Source organism: Rissa tridactyla, chromosome 5 (genome assembly GCF_028500815.1).
Source record: "Rissa tridactyla isolate bRisTri1 chromosome 5, bRisTri1.patW.cur.20221130, whole genome shotgun sequence".
In the NCBI taxonomy this organism is placed as follows: domain Eukaryota; kingdom Metazoa; phylum Chordata; class Aves; order Charadriiformes; family Laridae; genus Rissa; species Rissa tridactyla.
In genome coordinates, this window is record NC_071470.1 from 42,032,954 (window position 1) to 42,056,784 (window position 23,831).

The window sequence follows — 23,831 nt, forward strand, 5'->3', positions numbered from 1 at the left end:
CGAAAGTACCTCAAGCCGGACTCCCCAAATCATCAGACACTTATGAAATTTTTGTTTGGATTATGAATTTCAAGAACGCTTTTTGCAATTCATGTAGACGTGACAGCTGATCACATCACCTCCTTGTAGTAATTTCAACGGTACTTGACTCTGCAAATCCTCTACTTTATACACTTCAAGAATCTGATTTTTCTGACTGATGTACTAATGACACCTGTTCATACCAAAAAAAGAAAGCAAACACTCTTATTTAAATTCTTCTTTTTCTCATCATATAGTCAATTTAAATTTCACATGTTATTCCTCAGTCACAAGGATTGTAGAGATGTGAATGTATTATTCTGAAGAGAGAGAAGTCCACGTAAAAAACGTGTTCCAAAACTGCACACATTTCTATCTCCCTTTATCTTTAATCATTAGTTTGGAAACATATAATAAATCAGGTACTTATTTACTTTGGTATACTTTAGTTACCTAAGCATGCAGCAGCACCAACCATGGCATAAAGACCAGGTGTAATACAGTCAGCTCCAACTTCACACCACTCCTTGAAAATGAACCAGTCATGATGGTAGTAGGCCAGCTGCTCCACTGCGATTCCTACGATCCTTCCTGCTATTGCTCCAATTGCCATACTGGGTATGAACAACCCAGATGGAACCTGCAACAAAAACAAAATGCCGATGGGAACATACCTGATGCATAGTTTTGTAAGTAATCTTTTCTTTTTTTTTTTTTTTTTTTGCCAAAAGTGATGCAAATGCTCAAATTGTCACATTAAAAACATGTAAGTTGACATTGCAAGGTTAGTGAAACTTAGGACTATGCCATTGATATCTCTGATCAACCTGGTTGGCTGAATCCATTTTATGAGCGCGCTTATTTATATTTTAGTGTATTTAAGAGCAAATCTATCACCAATACAGGACCACAACCTAGATTCTCAGTTCCAACAGCACGATTCCTACCATATGTGTGTCCAGTCTAAGCTGTGCTACTAGTACTGAGAAGTCTTCCGTACTATTTCTCATCTCCCCTATTACTTCATGTTCCCCTGAGCCAACGCTCACTAAACAAGCTTTGCATAGAGGACTGCCTTCCCAAACTGTTTCCTAATACTGCTATAAATTAGATGGCCAACTAAACTGGTGATTTTTAAATGAGGCTTTGCTTATTATATTGCAGTTTCCAATCCAAAGGAGTGTATATAAAATGCCAAATACACTAAGAGAGAAGAAGACAGGACAACTCCCATTGCAAAAAGTAGGTAACACGTTACTGTAAAAAAAGAAAAAAGTTCCTACTGCAATCTTAGTTATTTAAACTGTTTTTCTGTTATTAACTAAAACCTGAAAAGGCCACACAGCCTTGTCATACCCACACGGCTTAGTAAAATATTATTGCAAGTCTTGCTTTTATGAGCGGCTTCATAAGGAGTGAGGGTTCATCTGAGGAGCTGCTGTTGTGTATCTTCTCTCCTCCTTAGGAAGCTAATCTTCTTTCCAAAAAACATACTGGCATCTAAACGTCTCATTAAGCTGCAAATGCCCGCTGCTTCTCCTCACAGCAGTTGTTCATATCAAAAATATTTTCAGCTGTGACTGAGGTAGAGATCTGACTACAAATAAGTAGTAGAATTTTTACTTTTTGTCTAAATGCACCTAAACCCATCTTGTCAAAATAACTTCATTAAAAACTTGCACTCCTCGTGTAACAGGACACATGATTTCATTTTTTTCCACTGTACAGCTGTGAAATGTAAGTACCGTGCAATAACAAACTATTGATTTTGCCATGGAATCCAATGTCTGGTGCAGAGCTGTATTTTAGAATCTATTATTATTATTATACTGCCAATATATATGGTTGCAAAGATGATTTCTAACAGACAAACCAAGGACAAAAAAAACATAGCAAACTTTGTGTTTGAAAGCCGGCAGCATAGGTTTTTGGGAAAAAGTTCAATAATCCTTTACTCCCATCCTGAATTACCTAATATTTCAGTGTTGACAGATTCAGTGCTATCATTTTAGTGTGATATCCAAATTGTGCGTTTATACCACTATTGTTATTTCCCACAATTAATCATGCATCTAAACCCCTTTCTAACTATTAAAATCCAGGTTTTTTCCTGAATTAAATTCTTTCTCGGTGAACTGTTCAATAGCACCCTGAAAAAAATAACATTTCAGACATAAAAGTAATTGTATACATCTTTGAAACGGCCTCAGTCTAGTCTGCTACAGCAGTATGCCACAGAAATTCGGTCTCCACATGGAAATTACATCCAAATGGTTTCTGGTTCTTTGTTAATGTAACATTTTTATGCATCTAGCTCCTTCTCTTTCCATCACATGTGGATAATGGTTACAAGTCTAACTGTAATTATGATTTTACAGCTGCATTTGTTAGCATAAGCCTCTGAATCATGACACACAAAGTGGAGAGGAACCTTCACTGAGAAGGAACAAGGAAAAAAAGTTAGGTTCTACCTTGTCTCAGCTTTCTTCTCCAGTGCATGCCAGCCTAACTCAAGTTACACTACAGAGGAAATGATTAGTTTTGTGGCACATGTATCATCTTTGAAACAAGCAAGGAATCAGGATATGGGTGCAACTTTCTGCTGCTTTGGTAGTGCAGTTCCATACCAGCCAGGTTCCGAGGCAAAGCTGTAATCCCACCCCAACTGATGATCATCAGCATTTAGACACAGAAACGAGTCTACTGATAATAAGCAGTACAGTGTATGTACAAAAGCCTGAAAGAAAAAAAAAAAAGGAAAGAAAAAAAACACCAAAAAAACCCCAAAACCCCAAATCAGTGCCATATCAGCTTCTTGGTGATCTTTGTTCCTGGCAGTAAGAGCAGCAGAAATCAGCATGCCCAACAGGCAGCAATAGTTCCTGAGGGACAGACGTGTGTCTGCACATGGCTACAGCTCCAGGAACAGACCTGGAGTGCCCACAGCATCCTTAATAATGACTTAAATGACAAAGTAGTCTTTTTTTGTTTGTTTAATTTTGAATTTTCTCCTCCTTTCATGGAAAAAAAAAGCAGCTTAAAATGCGAATAAACATCCCCTTCTCCAGATACTGGCTGACATTCTAACCAGCTGCATGCTTTCAAGCTTCAGAGAAATGGATGTAGCACAGCCCCGTTAATGACAGCAGCATGACTCTGCCTACTGACAAAGTGATAAGTGTATTCTTACAACTTCACAAAAATATTTCCACCAAATTGCAGGTGCTGAAGTTATGAGAAAATGAACCAAACCCAAATGAAACGTAAACTCTACACTTCTGTAATCTAGTGAATTCTGACATGAAGTGTGATCCTGTGGTGACAATCCCATGAGAAAGAGGTAGATGCACAGAACGCATGAATGGTAAGGAATGTTATAATGCTTAGAAGGGCAGGGCCATAGTTATAAGTGAAATACAATAAGTAAATACAGCACATTGGAGTGGTCATGTTATACAATAATGCCTTGAAATTTTGACCTATGGAAGACTAGCATTTAAAATACACACAACAGATTTCTCTTACCCATCAACCAATCTATGGAAAATACCTTCAAACAACAGATGGCAACATCTTCTAAAATATCAACACATGAGAAACATGAAATGATACTGTTCTATCAATTACAGAATGACAGAATGGCTGAGGTTGGACTTGACCACTCCAGATTGTTTAGTGCAACATCTCTGCTCAAGCAGGGTCAACAACAGCAGGTTGCCCAGGACTGCATCCAGTCAGGTTTTGAGTATCTCCAAGCATGGAGACTCCACAAGTTCTCTGGACAAACTTCCAGTGTTCAACTACCCTCACAGTAAGTTAAGTGTTTTCTTATGCATGCAGTTACATGGAACAGCACTGTAGACTGAGAAGTTAAAGCCAGTTTAGTGAAATCCTGTTTAGTGAACATTCTACAGTACTTTTGTGTTACATGTTTGATAATGATGTATTTGCAAAAAACTATGAAAGGAGGCTAATAAACCAGAAAATGACAAAGGCATGACAGTCACGTGTCATTCAGAAAACACCCACAGGTTGGAGAGAAGCTGAAGAGAGCTCCAAAACAGATTTTAAAAATGACCAGGAAAGACAAAAAATATGCTGCTCTGTAACAGAGAAGAAATTCCCATTCCAGTCGCATGAACAAAGCTCGCTTTCTAGTCATGACATGCAAGCCCGGAAATTTCAGGAAAGAAATCATCATCAGCTCCCTTTGACAGTCTGCAGTAATTACATTTATGTGCTAAATTTGGAGAGGGGATTAAAAATCCCACTACAAGTTGTTCAAGAGGTACAGTCTTTTCTTCTTCCTTGTAACAGGACTAGGGAACCCAAGTGGTTATGTTCAAACTCAGCTGAAATAAACTCTTGGAAATTTTAGAGAGTCATCCTTATTGCTGAATCAGGCCCATACAACCAACCATCCATCCACAGTTACTGTTCCCTATTAAATTTAGCACTTTTCTATTCAGCTGAAGAAAGGGCTACTCTGAATTTAATTAAACTTAATATTGTTTTCTACAAGACTTGCTTAATAATCAAGAGTAAAAAGACCTATTTTAAAATAATTACACATGAAAAAAAAAATTCTATAAACAAAGCTGCTAGCTTTGAGAGATGAAAAATGAGAAAGGCAATAATTAAATAATCACAGCAGATGACGCAGCCACTGCATTCACACTTACCTTGATACCAAAGGTGAAGACTGTCATGATTATTTTAAATATGAGCGCTAAACACAGCTGCCATATAGCTGAATAGACTCCAGTGCCTGCTGGACGGTCAGGAATATCATCTACTATTTTGCTCGCGTTCATATCATTTCTGTAGTCACAGAGGGAGGAGGATTCTAACGGCCCACAGTCCGTGAAGAGCTCTTTAATAAGCTCACTGGTGTTTAGCCTTGTATATGGGTTAGGAAATGCAATGACAGCTGTTATTGCTGCAACAATAATAACCTCCAGGACAGGATACTTCCCAAATTTCGTAGATTTGCGTCGACGACACCATGCGATGTTTGCTCGGATGAAAAACGCTCCCCAGAGCCCACCAAATACTCCCAGAAGAATAAAAGGAAGCAGTTCAAAAAGGTACCAAGGAGTGTGATACTCCACATAAAAAAGAACTAGGCGGCTATTACCAAAAGGATTGATGGACCTTAAAACAAATGCAGCTACTAATGCAGCAAAAAATGATCTCCATAAAGTCTTCAGTGGGAAATAGTAACTGACCTGCAAAAGGCAATACAAGAGAATCATTAGTGATTCAATTAAAAATACTAGAAAGACTGGTTTATGCACCTGTTACAGTGCTGCTCCTCACACGGTATATGCTAAAAAAAGTACTCTTAAGCTATCAGTATTATTTCTATCGCTTGGAGTACTGATGCACCAGCACATACTACATTTTTACAAAGCTGTAAAACAATTCATACTTACATCAATTTTAAAGTCAATACTAAAGCAGTATTGACTGTTTTAAGATTGTTAGGAAATAATGCATAGTAATTTATGTTTAAAAGCTTCTCTGTTTCCAAATCTCTCTTTCTAGTGTTCCTTAAAACCAGCCTGTGTACTAGCTGCTCTCTCAAATTGCCTGCTAACACTGTTTCTTCTCCATTCAGCCGACACTGAAAGGTTTCTGGCAGATGTGTTACTTTTATGTAGTATGACTAAAACATTAAAAAAAACCCAAACCACTCAAAGCAAAACATGCAATCTCATACTTCAGCTCTATGTAACTTCATTTGAATTTCAAAACAGTTTTCTTCTGAGCTTTTCTGGATATTTTTTTTTGCCACAAAAAAATTCCTCAAAATACCCTAATGATATAGCAAAATTATACATTAAATAATATTTTGCTTCCTTCTTTCAATTCAGAAAATTTTTAATTTTTAGTTTTCTTTAAAAATGCTAATGATCTAAATCACATTCTTACATAGTTTGAAAACAACTAATGAAAACTAATTTAATACAAAACATTTCTTGGAGAAGAGAGTTTGGTTGCCTTAGAGGTCCGTTTTATAGCATAATTTCCTTTTTAATAATTAACGTACTCAATTGTGTTTAGTATCTGAAGCTTTAAGAAAAGTAATGTTTAAAAACTTGCTTCACAAAACTATCAAATAGGTTTCTAAAGCCTCTTTCAAAATGAAAAAAGAAAGCCCGATTTATTTATTTTTTTTAGAATATGCTCCTAGAGTGAAACGCTGCTGTATCTCTATCTGTATGTAAACTGTAATTATTAACTGACTCAGCCCTTCTCCAGAAAAATAGAATTGAGAATAAAGCAAAGCTGACATTCATCCAAAGAAAAGAAAAAATATCTTTAGGAGTTTGGTGGTAACAGGACTCTTGACTTGAGATGTGGGTCCAAAAATACTTTCCTTCTTAGGAAAAACTCTGCAGCTTAAAGGAATCTGAGATTATTCACGCTAAAAGACATATTTTTTAGTATCTATCCTTCAGGGCTATCTCTTGACATACCTCCTCCAGACTAAAAAGGACTCCACCAATTGGGGCACCAAAAGCTACAGACACTCCTGCTGCTGAGGCAGCTGACAACACCTGGAAAAGAACAACGGTGAGGGGTTTTTTTTGCAGTCTGTGATATGCTTTAAACATAAAAAACAGAATCTCATCACAGTTATCAGTTTATTCTATGTTTCTATCAAGGACACACAGACTGGCTAACAGAAAAGCATCAAGTAAGTGTATCAGAATGCTCATGAGATGTGGCCACAGCAGCCACCGACCAGGTACTAGCCATGATGAAGCCAAGGACGCTGCTCAAAGCCTCCCCAGCGAAGCACCCGGAGTCTACGCTTCAGTATCAAACGGCTGATATCTCCATTTTCAATAAATTGTAGTAAGCTTTCTCTGTGTTAGAGCAGGAAATTCCACTGTGTCGTTAAGTCAAGCAAGCAGGGCAGGAGACCAGCTTGGCTGAACAGGGAACTCCTCGTGGAGCTCAAGAGGAAAAAGAAACTACGATCTCTGGAAGCAAATTCAGGCTTCGTAGGAAGACTACAGAGCTCCAGAAACATATGCAGGGAGAAGACACAAAAAACCAAAGCTCAATTAGAGCTGAAACTGGCCAGTGTTGTGTCAGGTAACAAGAGGGGCTTTTTGAAGTATGTTAATAGTAAGAGGAGATCTAAAGCAAACACTGGACCAATACTTATTGAAGATGGTCATATGACTAACAGGGATGAGGAAAAAGTGGAGGCATTCAGTGTGTTTTTTGCCTCCGTCTTTAATAATACCGATAGACATTGGGCTGCCCGGTCCTCTGAGTCAGAAGACTGGAACAGTGACTTTCCATTTATAGACACTGAAAGTGTAAGGGACCCGCTGTATCAGCTGAATGCTCACAAGTCAATGGGGCCTGATGGGATTCATCCCAGAGTACTGAAGGACTGAGCGGATGATATGGCAGGACCCCTCTCGATCATCTACTAAAAGTCTTGGGAGTCTGGGGAGGTCCCTGCTGACTGGATGCTAGCCAGTGTTATTCCAATTTACAAGAAGGGTGTGAGGGAAGACCCAGGAGCTATGGACCTGTTAGCCTAGCCTCAGTTCCTGGAAAAATTAGGGAGAAGATTATACTGAGCGCTGCTGAAGGGCATTTAAAAAATAATGCATTCATCAGGCACAGTCAACACGGGTTCACAAAAGGAAAGTCCTGTTCAACTAATTTGATATCCTTCTATGATAAGGTCGCCTGCCTAGTGGTTGAAGGGAAGGTAGTGGATGCAGTTTTTCTGGATTTTAGTAAGGCTTTTGATACTGTCCCTCAAAGCATCGTTCTGGACAAGTTGTTCAGCTGTGGGAGGATCATGTTCATGGTACACTGGGTGAAGAACTGGCTGAATGGCTCAAATGATTGTAGTGAATGGGACAACATCTGGCTGGCAACTGGTCACCAGCGGTGCCCCTAAGGGTTCAAATTCTAGGGCCAGTTCTGTTCAATATATTTATCAATGATCTGGATGCCGGAGTTGAATGCACCATTAGCAAGTTTGCTGATGATACCAAGTGGGAGGTGCTGTTGACGCTCTTGAGGGACAAGAGGCCTTGCAGAAGGATCTAGATAGATTGGAGCATTGGGCAATGATTAATGGGGTGAAATTTAACAAGTCAAAATGCTGGATTCTGCACCTAGGACGGAGTAATGCCAGACACAAGTATAAACTGGCAGAGGAGTGGCTAGAGAGCAGCCCTGCAAATAGGGATCTGGGGGTGCTGGCCGGCAGCAGGCTCAATACAAGTCAGCAGTGTGCCCTGGTACCCAAGACAGCAAACCACACCCTGGGGCGCATCACACACAGCATCACCAGCCGGTCAAAATAGGTGATTATGCTGCTGCACTCAGCATTGGTGCAGCCTCATCTCAAGTACTGTGTGCAGTTCTGGGCCCCACAATTTAAGGAGAATGCGAAGGTACTTGAATGCGTCCAGAGGAGGGCAACAAAGCTGGTGACAGGGCTGGAAGGCACGTCCTGCTTTAGCTGAGGAGTTGCTAAGGACTTTGGGCTTATCTAGTTGGGAGAAAAGGAGGCTGAGGGGTGACCTCATTGCTCTCTACAGCTGAGGAGGTGAACTTGAGAAGGAGGTACTGATCTCTACTCCCTCGTATCCAGTGATAGGCTGCATGGGAATGGTTCAAAGCTGCACCAGGGGAGGTTTAGACTGGACATTAGGAAGCATTTCTTTACTGAGAGGGTGGTGAAACACTGGAACAGGCTTCCTAGAGAGGTGGTCAATGCCCCAAGCCAGTCAGTGTTTTAAGAGGTATTTGGACAATGCCCTTAAAAACATGCTTTAACTTTTGGTCAGCCCCGAATTGGTCAGGCAGTTGGACTAGACGATCATTGTAGGTCCCTTCCAACTGACATATCCCATTCTCTTCTCTTCTAGATGTGTGTGATGAAGTCCATCAATCACAAATATTATTCAAGGGACATAAATCGATGAGAGACTACACAGTTTTTGTATCAGTCCTGGAGATTTGCACCCAGTAGTCTTCAAGCAAAAACTTGCAAAAAGATCTGAGGTGAACTGAGATTATGGGAGAGATTAAGAGAAACTGAAGCAGCAACTGGCCCTACAGCATCATGGATGAATTATGTTCAATATATAAGGATGGCTAAAGTGTGTGTTAATTATAACAATATGGGCAAACTCCCTGCAGGAATTCCTTCCTTTCTTCCTACCTGATCCCCAAGTAGTAGCCCTTACACACCTGTGGAAGAATTATTGCATCATTCTGAAATGAGCAGCTAAACTACAGGAAAGTTAAATGATTTAAGAATACAAAGCTTTCAAATAGAAAGTGAAATTTCAAATTTCCCATGTTCTGCAGTCTCCTCCTAGACATATAGAAGTTAAGCCTGAGAACTGAAGCACAGCTGGGATGACACCCTTTTTTTATTTTACAACACGAAAATTGTATCGAATTAATAAGAATGTCAAAACTTGCTACTCTCTCTGACTATAATTGCTTTCATTAGCTTGGCTCTCTCTATTGGTTTTATGTGACAAAGTTTTGGTAGCATGGGAGCCGCAGGGGTGGCTTCTGTGAGAAGACACCAGAGGCTGCCCCCATGTCCAAGAGAGCTGGTTCCAGCCGGCTCCAAAATGGACCTGCAGCCACCCAAAGCTGAGCCTTTCAGTGATGCTGGTGACACCTCTGTGGTAAGATACTTAAGAAAGGGTAAACAACACTTCACAGCAGCTGTGAGAAAGAGGAGTGAGAAAAATGTGAGAAACAGCCCTGCAGACACCAAGGTCAGTGAAGAAGGAGGGGGAGGAGGTGCACTAGGCGCAGGAGCAGAGATTCCCCTGTAGACCATGCAGAAGACCATGGTGAGGCAGGTTGTTCCCCTGCAGCCCATGGAAGGCCATGGCAGAGTAGATCTCTACCCTGCAGCCTGTGGAGGACTCCACACCAAAGCAGTTTGACATGCCCTGAAGGAAGCTGCAGCCCATGGAAAGCCCACGCCAGAGCCGGCTCCAGGCACAGACATGGCCCGTGGAGAGGAGATCATGTAGGAGCAGGTTTTCTGGCAGGAACTGCAACCTGTGGGGAATCCAGGCTGCGGCAGTCTGCTCCTGAAGGACTGCACCCTGTGGAAAGGACCCAGGCTTAAGGAGCTTGAGAAGGACTGTCTCCCATGGGTGGGACTTCACGCTGGAACAGGGGAAGAAGGAGCAGCAGAGACAAAGCATTACAAACTGACTGTAGCCCCCATTCCCTGTCCCCCTTGTGCCGCTTTGGGATAGAAGTATCAGGAGTGAATTTGAGCCTGGGAAGAAGGGAGAGTGGGGGCAAGGTGTCGTTACTTTTGTTTTTATCTCTCACTATCCTACTCCATTATTAACTGGCGATAAAGTAATCTTCCTCAAGTCTAGTCTGTTTTGCCTGTGATGGTAATTGGTGAGTGATTTCCCTGTCCTTATCTTGACCTCCGAGCTTTTCATCTTACTTTCCTCTGCTGTCTTGCTGAGGAGGAGGGGTGAGAAAGCAGCTTGGTGAGCACCAAGGGCTAACCCACCACACTCTCACTACAACAACAAATCCAAGTAGAACAGCAACAGTGCTGTTTATGAACATGAATACTTTGTTCAAGGGTTCAAAAGTCCTCTGCTGCCTTCACAACTGAGGACACTCATCAATTACCAAAATGTAGAGCGCCAAGAACAGAAAGAATGTAAGTAAAGTCAAAGGATCTCTGAGGTGGGAGAAACGCAAACTTTGTCATGGAAACAATTTACCTTGGAGAATGCTAGGGATAATACACTGTCCTTAACACAATAAATAACTATTGATAATCCAAGCCTAAACACCGTCCAAGAGAACAAATACTGTCTTTTAAACAAATCAGTGTAAATGCATGGATATCCAATACATTCTAGAAATACTTTTACAAGAACCTACCTCTCTTTTTTTAGCTTCATTTGTGCTGTACTTTGGAAAGAGGTAGGAAAAAATATTCCCACAGCAGCAGGCAACATGTACCAGGGGACCCTCTTTTCCTAAACTCAAACCTGATGCGACAGCCAAGACCAAAGTAATTGTTTTTATCATCAAAGTCCACTTCCCCAAGTAACCTCTGATGATGAAGCCACTCAAAATAGTTTTTATCTGGAAGAAAGAAAAAATAATATCTGTTATGGTATTCTGCTTTTCTCAGAAAATAAATAATTTTATCACTTTAGCTGCATAAGTTCAAAAATATCCTTTTCAAATGACTAACTTTATCACACTTCAAAACACGTATTGTTCAGATTGCTACACTGAGTCCACTTGGTTGCCAAAGACTTCCCATTTGCAACTTACTCTAAAACACTGGACAATAACATACAACAACATTATCAATGACATTTAGTAGAAAATTAATCTCCAATAGCTTCTGAGATTGCATTCATTGGTTTATGATGTAAATTATAAAGTGAAAGTCAGAAAACTCCCAAGGGAAAAATAAACCTATGAAAACTATACTCAAGGTCATCTATTGTAGCAGTATCACATTTGCACCAATTTTACCTCTCTGTTTTCTCCTTACGTTTTACTGTCTCTACATAAAAATTTAACAGTAGATTCCTTGGTATAAAGACGGAAAAGATCAGCCTTTTTCCACTAGAAAAGATGTGCCACTTGACTAAGGTATTACTTTGCCTAACAGCGTCATATTATTAGCCTGGAAAATATGCCCATATATAGGAAATAATACAGTTATCACAGGAAAGGACAACGTGTCTATAAATAGGATGTACACAAAAGACTGGGCAGCCCTGTCTAGAAAGTAAAAGTTAGCTAAATTTGGAAACCAATTTACGATTAAATCTCTTCTGGAATAATGGCACAGAACCACTCCAGGCTTACTCAGAGGTAGGATCTGTCCCTTCAACTTCTATAATACACATACATAAAAAAATATTTACAAAATGACCAGAGAAGTGAGACTGACCAGACTTTGCCTTTGGGTTTTTCCCTCCCATTCTATGTATAGTAGCAGACAGCAATTGTAAAAACAAAGAGTTTTTGAAAATATTACACATTTTACTTTGTGGCTGTCTGATGATTTGTGCTAGTTAAGGTGATCAAAGCCAGTGCAACAAAAGATCAATTGCTGTATCAATGGACCCATATTCTGTCAATGAATCACCACTCTCTAATTAGCATAGGGAAGGGGGGGGGACTGGCAACAGGTTTGGAAATCACTCTTTGGAAGTCTATACTCTTAAGCTAAATGCTTCCTTGAAAAGCGCGCAGCAAAATCTACAGACTCAGGAGATTCTCTGAAATTTGGGGTATTTTTCTCAGCAACAAATTTGAACAATTACATTATTTCAATTTGAATACTTGTATTAATGTATTTCGTTAAAGTCAAAGGGTGCTCCCTCTTGCCTTCCCCCTGACTCTGTAAGGCAGCAAGAATTTTCACATTAATATGAAACATCTAACACGTATATATTAGTTAGAACTCACCTCAGGTATCCCCGACCCGCAGGCATAGGGAGCAAATACCTTCACCAGAGAAACTGCTAAGAAGGCAAAGCTCAAAGCCCAGAAAATGTACATTATGTAGTTCATTATGTATGAACCCGGGCCCTAAAAGCAAAAACAAACCCCCCAAAAATGTCAGAATATAAATTTGATGTAGGAGCAAAATCACTACTTAAAATAACCTAAGAGTACTCTCGTTGCAAGTACACTTATGCACACATTTTGAGGGACAGTAACTATTACCAAGCCAAGAGAGAGTTTTGTTCAAAAAGCATAAAGTCACAACACCTGCACATCAGCAAAGACTGGGTAATACAAGGTAGAAAATGTTCTAACACTTCATCTTAAAATGAAAAAATAAAACATAATACAGGTATTTTTTTTAATAGCTATTAGCTGCTAAAATCTAATGAATGCTAAGTAAATCTTTTTTATTTAAAAAAGTTTGTAGTAAAAAAAAAATAAAATGAATCTATTCTTATTGGAGAACACCACAAATTTCATTTTTACTTTTTTACGTATAGCTATGATCAAGAATAGAAATTCTCGTTATTAACAGTTCTATACTCATGCATAACTTCCTTACACCTGCAACACTCCAAGCACCCTTGCAGTGCGTGAAATGCATATTTATTATAGTAGAACCTATTAATAAATTCAAATGTTGAAAAACGGAGCAGACAGTACAAGCCAAATCTATGTTCAGTACCCTAAACTTAAGACCATTATTTTTTTTAACATGTTCAGTCCGGCTGTTGAGCAAGACCAAAGAATGGGTATATACTTACTTCTGCTTGCCCAATTATTAGTTCTGCCCATGTTTTCCACTGTGGACATTTATCTCTCTCTTCAAATGTGGTCTCATTTGAACCCCAACAACACTGTTCATGGTTAAACCACAAAGCACTAAGGCAAATGCCTTCTTTTAAATCAGTCATCCAGTCAGCAGCAATGTCAATTAATCCTGCCAGTGCCCCTGTTGTAGAAACAGTTTTGTATTAATATTCTGGTAAACAGGAATAACGCACACATCTAAAATGAAGCAGAAATGTGCTGGTAGTAATTGATGTAAATTGAAATTACAGAAAACCGAAAGAAACAGACATTTAAAATAATACTGGTTTCCAGGAATATATCCTCTTTGCATTATGGTAAGATTAGTATTCACTGAAGAATCTAGTAACTTATATATTTCCCAAGTCAAATGCATTTATTTTTTTCTTTTTTTTCTTTCCTATGCCACAGTTCTCCAACAGTCCACTGAAACTAAGGAGTTTAGAGTCAAAAGCGGACCCATACACTTTTGTGATGAAAAAGACCATAGAGCTTCTGACAAAATTACCCTGCCATGCCTCAGAGAGGTCATGAACTCTTCTACTACGTTTTGCACAGAACAGCATATTTGGAGAAAATAGTTCTTGTCTTGCCAACAGTTTTAGAACAACATAAATATAACACCAAATAAGCCCTGATGACAGTCACGTAATCTATACCTATACAAAATGACTTAATTCTGTAACACGGTGAGCATTTACAATTCCTACGGCAGGAAATAAACGGTATAGATATTAAGCAGTTCACAAACTCAAAGCTTAAGAGGGATTCTGTATTTTAACTACTTGCAGAAAACTTGCTGAAGAGTCCTTGAAAAAAGGCATTACTTATGAAATTGCTTCAAAGGATTTAAAAAAATAATTTAAAAAACCTCTTTATTTTACAAAAACAGAACATTTTTTCATGGTAGCAGTATACTGAAAATCTATTTCTAAAGTCAGCATTTTTGTGAATGTGTACAATTGTTAATTAGCTACCATTTACTATTTTTAAGGTATTAATCACTACTAGAAATAGTGTCCAGAGGCAGACATAATTTACTTGTGTAAGTCAGTAGTAGAGAATTACCTCAGATTTACTAATTTATATTTGCTAATCTTGACAGACCCTCAGTTTGAGATCCTGGGCCAAGCAAAGTCAAAGTCAAAGGCAGTATTTCAGTAGAACAAAATTTAAACCAAATTCCAATACATAAACATAAGATCTCCCTATGACTGAAATCAAGGCTGTACCACTTAGGATTCACTAGACGCATACAACAGAAAGCAATTGAAACGGAAAAACCTAAAAACATTCACAGCCATAATTTGCTTACTTTGTTGCTCAGGAAGACAGTAAAGCAATTTTAATACATATAGCAGCTTGGGGGGTGGAAACACAACACTGCACGTTCCCACCCAAATTATCACAAGCATTTTCCAGTAATTATATACTCCCAGTTTGTACATTCAGAGGTATATAAACATACTACAAACTTTGCATATATATTCATTTATATGTGATTTGTGATAGGGATTATGTATATAGCTAAGCAGTAATTATACAGTTACCATGCCTTCTTCACAGGCACAGCCATACTCTGCAACTAATCTAATTTTCCTAACATTTAATTTAATATCTTGAATTTAATACTTTTTTTTTTTGGAAAAACTGAGCACAGAGTTTGTGACTTTGCACTCCTGCACATTTTGGTCACTCCAAACGATGTGATAGAAAGTACTACTGCATGACAGCAGGGTGACAAACTATCAGACGATTTTAGCTGTAAAACTCATCCTAAAATACATTAAGAAGAAAAGATAGAGCTGAAATAGAGGCCAACAAACTCTACCTGTTAGAGCTAATAGTTCTGTGTGACAACCTCTAGAAAGGTATGATATAAACATATAGCTAGACTGTGCTCGTATATAAACATGCTTTACAAGGAAATGCGTTTACTGAAACTATAAATACACCAGGAGCTACTTTTTTAGTTCATATGGAATAAGCTAATGGGTTCAGTAAAGTTCCTATCAAAAAAAGAAACAAACCAAACTCCATATTCATGGCAGAAAACCCATCTAGCACAATCAATTAATACTTTCTCAAGAAATCCTACAGAGGAAAAAAAGCAAAATTTCCTTGAAAGGGAAAACACCAATCTCAATTACAGGATTAAAGAACATTGATAATTTAGTGGGTGGAAGTTCAATAACTCCAAGAAATTCTCACTGAATTCAGTGAGGATTCTGTTTTCCATTTGATTAGTAAACCTTCTCTCAAAACACTAAATCAAGATAATCAACCTTTCCCTTCCCTCATGGAATGACGGTCGTGGTCTGAACCAGCTCTTATCCGTGCTGGTGGATAACACACAAGCGAAAAGCACAGTAACTATACTTGCTGACAAATGCAAGAAAGAAATCTTGTGGTTTTTAATTTACCTGATGCCAAACCAGTTAGTGTGACTACCAGCCATCCTGACCATGCATCGTACAAACTTTTTGTCATCTCCCATGCTGATTCCTTCTTCTTGCTGTTAATCTGCAGAGAGAAATCATTATGTATACTTGTATATGTTTCTGTAAGACCAATAGGAGAAAAAAAGTAAGTATGACATACAAACTGCATGATGCAAGCTGCAGGCAAATATCCACTCTCTTTAAACTACAAGCATTCTCTTCGTGTTTGGTGTTTTACATAGATCAGCTTGGTTATTCAGACATCAAACAACCGACAGAGGAAAGTAAATCTGCTTAATTTAAAGAACTAAAACCCAGGAAACGCATTATTAGCATAAATGAATACTTTCTATGATACACATCTAAAAATGTAATTGTAAAATTATTTCTCTCCTCAATCTTAATTATTTTTTCTTGAACCTTGAATAAGCTTTTAGTGTACTACTAAGAAGCTATTCCACACAATTCAAATTCCTAAACTTCTATTTTAAATATAAACACCTTTCTTTTATCTTTAGACTAAAAACCACACAGAAATAGAAGAAAACCAAAAACTGGGTAACTACCCCATAATGCTTCTAGACAATTATTACTAATAGCATCTAAAGCTACTGCACTGAAAAAATAGCAATTCTTATTTCAGCCTAATTTACTTTCTGCACTTGGCTGAAATTTGTGCAAAACTTGTTTAACGATTATGTAGTTGGATCCTATTCTTATGTTTTTTCGTAGTGTAAAAGGAGAAAGTATGTGCAACAAACATTAAAAAAAAAACCCACAAAAAACCCCTCAAACCAAGAAAGTACAATACTAGGCAAAGAAATCTAGAAAAAAATATCACCCCTAAAGCAAATAAATATATTTTAATAGTTTCCTCTAAGTTTGTGAGAGTCTCAAACTTTTTTTTGTTTATAAAAAAAGATGTTTCTACGGTAGCATGTGTTTCAAAACCACCACGACCTAGCACTCACTCCTTCTTCCTACATCTTTGACTACATGGCCAGTCTTCTATCATTCAGGGCATATTTATAAATTGTGAACTGTCTTGTCTGACTTTTCTGGTCTCAGACATTATGTTGACAGTAATTAAACAGAAACAGCTGTGAGACTTCACCCACGATAACCTATTTCCAGGTGTGAACTGCCTTGCCAGGGTTTGGTCAGGCACAGAATTCTATGCAATGGCATATCCACTAGACACTAACCTACACGTCTGCAGCATAAAGATGGCATTGTTTTAATTACTGCTTTGACATCAAATTATGAAATAAACTATTACATGGGAAACCCCTTCTTACTTTTCATTAAAAGCATTTAAACAAGGTACGTGTTCTTAGATCCATTGTCCAAGGATCTCTTTTCCTTAAAAAAGCACTAGATAGTGCAATTGTGGATGCTTTGTTTTTTAAACTAGTGTAAGATTATTTTTTCTTTTAACCCTGTCAAGGTAAATCAGCACATACATCCTACATTTGCTTCCAGAAAGTTAAAAATGGTGTTTCCAAAGAAAGCAGAATAACACTACGATCTCCTATGCAAAGAAACCTCTCCCCTGACCCCTCCATACAAATACAATTCATTTTTTACTATTCATTTTGATCAGTTAAAAATATTTTAGGAGAAATGACATCTCCAGATCTGTTCCATTTTCAAGGTTAATTAATTTAAGCATCCCAAAAGTTTGGCAGTAAGGCTCTAAATAGCATAATTCTTCCTGAAATGCTATTAAACCAGTCTTATTATGTGAATGACAGTATCCAGCACGTTACTGACTAATACAGCGCGAGTCCATTTCCTGAAAGAACTCGTTTCAGAGCGCACTGATAAAGATGAATGGCCTGAGCTTTGAAGATCTTCTGAAGAAATCAATAGAGAAGAGGAGAAAAGCAAGTTCCGTGGAAAGGACATTTACCGCACATATCGAGACTACTTTTTTGTTAAGCATATATACAGTGATGTAAGTGGTTTAGATAGGAGAATTTTCACTTTCCATAATCCAAACAACAGCAGCACTACATAGGAGTAGCACAGATACACTTGTGTCAGTATAAAAGCAATACACACCAGGGCTCGCTTTTCTGTACAAGTACCACCATAAGCACTACTGTACTATTACAAACATATGTACACTGGAAAACAGCCTTAAATAAACTAGCATGCAAAAAAGGCAGTATTGTAAAAATGTCATTTGGGTGACAGGGAACTATTCCCACTCTATTAAATTACTGTTTCCTTTCCAGGTTATAATACTGTTGCAGGACTGCAGGTATCAATGGAACGGTGCTTTTTTAATAGTGTTCAAGTAGACTTACAAATTTAAAGTAGTCACATATTTATATGTGTTACTAGATCAGACCTTAGTTCCAACATCCAACAAAATATATGTTCCAAGTATTGTTATTTATGTAGTACCCGTCTATGCCTTTCTCTGTCTTTGCACTTCTCTCGAACCCAGTCAATGGTATGGAAGTCATCATACGTTCCTACTCCAGGAATTGGTTCATCCAGAAGATCCAGTAAATGTGTTGAACTGTTGATAGTTCCTCCATTTGTCATTGTATAATGAGTTCCTGTGGCAGAGGAAAGACAAGAATTAATTAATTCTGCAATAAACAAAGTATTCTAATGTTCATAACACTATGGCATATAAAATTTCTGAACAAGTAATTAAGACCCTTCCTATAATATGCATATTTTAGTTCATTTAGGTCTGTCAATGTTGCATGTCACTATTTTTTTCTGTCACTCATCTGTAGGTTAAATTTGCATACTAGTCACTTTGTATTTCCATCGGTTAAATATGAATGTACGGGACACACTGTTGTTCTGTGTGCAGAGTCCAGAGAAACTTCAATAGAACAAAGTGGGAAAAATTAGCACCTTTGGCACACAGTTAACTTGAAGTTTATTTCAGTTTATGAGCTACCAGAGGAAAATGTGACTGTAAGAAAACAAAACCAGATGATTAGATATAAAGTTAACAGCACTTTCATAAGTTGCCAGTTATTTTTAAATGTACATACTGTTGATTACCAATGTCTCCTACATGTCTAAACCAAACCTAAAATACATTATCAACAGATTATCAGTGCAGCTAAAAAATAACAGCAAGTCAAGCAAATACTTAATTTTTTTTTTATTTATTTCAGGTAACTCACAGAACGGCCCTCAGTCATGAGAAGCTGGAAATACTGTACAAAGAAAACGTCATCTACTAATTTGTAATCACTAGCTAGTTCCTTTACAAGCAGCTTACATAGCAACATCTCCAACAGTATTTCTTGCAGTGATCAGAATAAGACAAGCAAGAGGAGTACCGAGAATTTTTCCCCCTTCACAAAGCGATCAAGAAAGTTTTATTTTTTTAAGATTTCAAATATCATCAGTTCTGTAATATCTTGGCTTTTTTGAGTTCCTGAGTTTACAGACCCCAAATATAACTTTCCGCTGGATGGCTGCCTAAATATAGTATGGCCACCATTTGCCCACCCAACACAAACTGCTTCTGCAACAGTAATTGCTAAAAGGGAACATTTATAATGAGGTTAATTTAGACAACGATTTAAAGAGTGATTATTCTCACTTGTTTGACTGAGAACAAATAATTTGGCCAATAGCATATGGCATACCACAGTAATCTCTGTTCTTAAAGATGTAGGCCCAAATTGGCCATGACTTCTATCAGTTCAATCAGGGACAAGAACTCATTTCACTAGACTGACACTGGGATGGTTAACTGGGGTGTGGGGAGGTTGAGTTGGGTTTTCTTGTTTGCTTGTTTGGGGTTTTGAGTTTTTTTTAATTGCAGGCTCAGCTTCTTGGTGGGTCAGCAGAACTTTCCAACTTAAAAAAAAAAAAAAAAAAAAAAGTCTTCAAAGGGCCTACATGTAAACTTCCAAATGCTACAAATGCTGAGTTCACCAGCCTCAGCTCTCATCAACAACTGACAATTAGTAAATGTGAGTTATCTGTTTTCCCTTTAGATTTGTGAAGTCTGAGATCTAGCAACAGCAGGGTGACACCTGGCACCATACTCAGAGCCAAAGGTGAGTCTCAGTCATCTATTGCTTGAGAGGTCTCGTTTATGCCTGCAGCACTTATTTGGACAATTTGTTAGCGGTTAAAGACAACACACCAGAAAATAATACAAAAATCCTATTAAGACAAAATGCAATCTAAAATTTTCAAGACACACAAACTACTATTCATTACATATACACACTACATCTAGAAAAGCTTAAAATTCTATAGAAAGACTACTTTTTTTTTATTAAAAAAATCTTAAAGTAAGAGAAGAGAATGCAAATGCAGGACACAACTCCTCAACAATGCCAATACCATTCTCTCATGGCAGCCTGGCTGCAATCTTTCTTAATACTGTTTTTTCCCCAGTCTATGCCATATTAAACTCTCCCTCACCTATTCACCATAGCTAAGCCCTGCAAATCTATTCCCAAAGCTGCTGCTAGTCTCTCTTAAGGCAGATGTAAAGAAGCATTACCTATGCTTCCATTAATAAAAGGCTAACAACAACAAATTAAAATCAGATTTGCTAATAGTGGTGATTGTGAAAACCTTGCTTTAGGATAAGGGATTCAATTCTCTTGCCATTTCCAACTCTCATAACTAGAAAGGAAGTCCAAGATCCATGTCTGGCTAGATGAAAGGACAAGCCGATCTTGTGGAAGAGGCAGTAACAAAATTCACACTGTAATCATTAGTTCAGCTCTCAAAATTAGAAGAATACACTATGAAAATGTTATTTTTGCATAAAATTAAGCTCCTTCGGAAAGCAAGGCAACATAAATTAAATTCAGCCACAGTTTAATTATTAATCTCCTACAAAGTTACAATGTGATCAAGCAGTTTCCTGACTCTGAGTGATCCAGGTAGGACAAAAGCTTGCCTTTGCCCCAGGGGAGTTGGCTGTATGCCCTGCTACATATGAAGCAATATAAAGCTATAGCTTGGTATAGCTATATAAGGAGCATGCAATCCTATGCCACACAAAGCAAAGGAGAGCTGAGAGTTATAAGTGTATCACAAACAGTAACAGATGATTTTCTGCATATCAGAAGGTGCTGAATTGGAATTCTCTCCAGGGAAACCATCAGGGATGGCACCACACTTGCTGCACCCGACCCCAAGCAGAACTTGGAGCAGACCACAAAGAATGGCCATTGCCTGAATACAATAAAAATCCCACTGAAACTGTGTCAGGCTCTGTCCTTGCCAGCATTTGCTGGCACACCAAATATTGGAATATAAGTGATTATTGTATGATGGGGAAAGAGACACAGAACAAGATGAAGTGAAGCTGAAGACATGGTTCTGTTGAATACAGAGCTGCTGTGAATGCCCGACGCAGCTGAATAGCTGTGCTCTTGTACCAAGGGAGAAACAGGCAGCAGTGACCCCTGCATTAGTGTGTGGTAGAACCTACAGAGGACCACAAAGAGGACAACCGTAAAAAACCTGGTGCTCTGTATCTAGGCTAAGTCTGACAGCAGTGGGAGAGGACATTCTTCAGCAAGTATTATCATCTATGTAATGCATAACTACTCTCAAGGTGAATTTAAAGAAATATACCTTTACCAATACTCAACACTTTTTACAAGCTTCCACTGCCCTTTCTTCCCTTTCTTCTCTAGCATTTCACACATGGTAAGATGCTCCTTCCAGCTATGATGATAATGATCAGCATAAACACATGCAAATTGTCACCATTTGTTGCCAGTTCATAGATGTGTTACTGAATTTATTTTAAACTTAATAGGTTTTGTTAAAATCCTTACCATAACACAGATTTATCATCACAACATTCTAACCTCCAAGCAGGAAATCATCATTACCCTGATAAAATAGTAGCATTTAGCAAACATAGCCTTCTGGACATTCCCAATGTTCAGGACGTATTTCCCCTTCCTTCCTCCCCCTTTTCCCCAGCCCTTAAGTTTCAAGACTCTCTCAGGCTACCCCTCAACGCAAGTGCTTTTCATCAAAATATGCAGCCTTAGTCTTAAAAACCACAACAAGTACTCAGGACACAAGGTACACAGGCACAGCTTCTACCTATGATAATAGACCACCTCAATCTTCCACATGTACACACCTGAGCCATTCTGCAGCTGTAAAGAAAGCAAAGCCTCTTTTTGTTATGTATGAGTTTGCTTAAGGCTTTATTAGACAGGGAAGCAGATGGTAAAAGTGGCAGGCAGAACTTTTATTATTACTGTTATTTCAAACTAACCTGTGTTACTACAGGGAGGCAAAGAGTAATATACTGATCCTCTCAGAGGCTCAATACACCTCACAGGAAACCTTACAAAGCAAATTCAACACAATCCTTCCATACTTTGCAAAACTAAGGTGTCTGGCATCCCTTTATGAGCACACTCTTCTCCAACAGCACCTTTAACAATCCTGTATTCTCAACACATAACTGGTGAGCTGCTGCAATCACAGACTGCATGCTTGCAGACAGAAAGCTTCCAGACAATAAAAAGCAACGTGCTTCTTCAGAGAAAGGAGATTGTCTCTTTTAGGTGATTCAGTCACTGTAGGCCTTGCCTGAACTACCTTCTAGGAAGGCAGCTGACTTTTGTTATCCTTCCATGCCTGGAATTCCAAGCCTTCAGCACAATCCTTTCTCAGCAATAAGCACTGTTAGTGCTGAAGAACTGCTTCAAGTGAAGTGGTTAAAAAAACCTGAAATAACAAAAAACTAATAAGGAATATTGCATCATGTTGAAAGAAAAACCGTGTAATAAGCATTAAGGTTAACAATAAACACTGTACTTTGGGACACCTGACCAAAATGAGGTACAGCAAAAACAAACGAAAATGATACATGGATAAAACTGGAGTAAGGGAAGTAGATTTCAACACCATAAAAGAAGCTCTTATCTCTGAAGAAGTGGGGGTTTTGTTGTTGTTTTTTTTTTTTTTTAATGAGAACGAAAGAACTACAATCCAAAATTGCTTGAGAGGATACTATACCTGGCAGAAAAAGCAGTCTCTTACCATACTGCTCTCCTTCCTTTCCCTCTGAACATGAAGCTATACTGAATGGCTGTTAGCTCCCAACACTACTGATCCAGCCTCCTGCTTTGCTTAGCTAGTCCCTCCTGACGTAAAGCAGGAACAAAGAAATTACAGAACTAATATTTTGCTATACTCGCACAAGTTGTTTTATACATAACAGAGTCCTCCTTGCCTTGTGATCCTGCTGAGGCAAGGAATATCTGTTCTTTCACACTCTATATATGTGCCTCATAGAAGCAGTCTTCAATCTGGATTGATCCTGGAACTACGATAAACATGACAAAAACCTGATTTATGTAGATTACACCCAGCATTTTTCAGGTGCCATGCACAGCATTTTCAAAGGCTGCCTCACCTCCTCTAGTAGTGATCCCATACTCCCTTGTTCTTTTGGTAGATTTCTTTCAGATTTGAAAGGAACTCTAAGCAACATGCAGCTGATAGAAGTCATGGGTTTTTAAAGAAAAATACCTGGTAAGTTTTTAACTAATCGATTTAAAACCAAACAGGTCATGTCAGCAAGGACTGATACCTTTAAAACATGAGCAGACCATTACTGATTATTCACTATGGTACAGTTCAAAAATTTTCAAGATAAAACATTTTACAACACTAACAAATCAAAATGTGAGTTGCCAACACTCATACGCTGTTGCATTTTTCACTTCACAGATCTCTCAGAACAAGTCCCCAAGTGAAGGAATCAAGTAGATCATAAAGACCTTCAGGGTCCTGCTATCCTGACCCTAGTATGAAGAAATGAAGAGCCAGTGGACCTGGGTTCTCACTTCTTGATGTTCACTCTTCTTGGGAGGCAGTGGGTTCCAGTTTCCACACACTGTGATTTAAAAACCCCACTGAAAATACACTTAAAAACACCTTGAGTTAAAGAAATGAGGGAGCTAGTGCTTCACAGTTATCTAAACACAGTTTCACCCAAGAAAGAGGTTTTGCAACATACTGGATATTCCTGATTCCTGCATA

The 23,831-nt window shown here is 38.4% G+C and overlaps 1 protein-coding gene across 4 annotated transcripts in view; it reads right to left on the bottom strand.

Annotated features, from left to right (window-relative positions):
- CLCN3 (chloride voltage-gated channel 3) overlaps positions 1-23,831 on the bottom strand; it is a 72,737-nt gene that overhangs the window by 10,725 nt on the left and 38,181 nt on the right. For all 4 annotated transcript variants that reach the window (XM_054202182.1, XM_054202184.1, XM_054202183.1 and 1 more), the window contains 8 exons: positions 18,216-18,373; positions 15,786-15,885; positions 13,317-13,504; positions 12,511-12,633; positions 10,957-11,163; positions 6,504-6,584; positions 4,704-5,249; positions 475-661 (listed from right to left, as the gene is read on the bottom strand). In XM_054202182.1, coding sequence (XP_054058157.1) covers positions 475-661; positions 4,704-5,249; positions 6,504-6,584; positions 10,957-11,163; positions 12,511-12,633; positions 13,317-13,504; positions 15,786-15,885; positions 18,216-18,373 — 1,590 coding nt within the window. The remainder of the gene's footprint in view (positions 1-474; positions 662-4,703; positions 5,250-6,503; positions 6,585-10,956; positions 11,164-12,510; positions 12,634-13,316; positions 13,505-15,785; positions 15,886-18,215; positions 18,374-23,831) is intronic.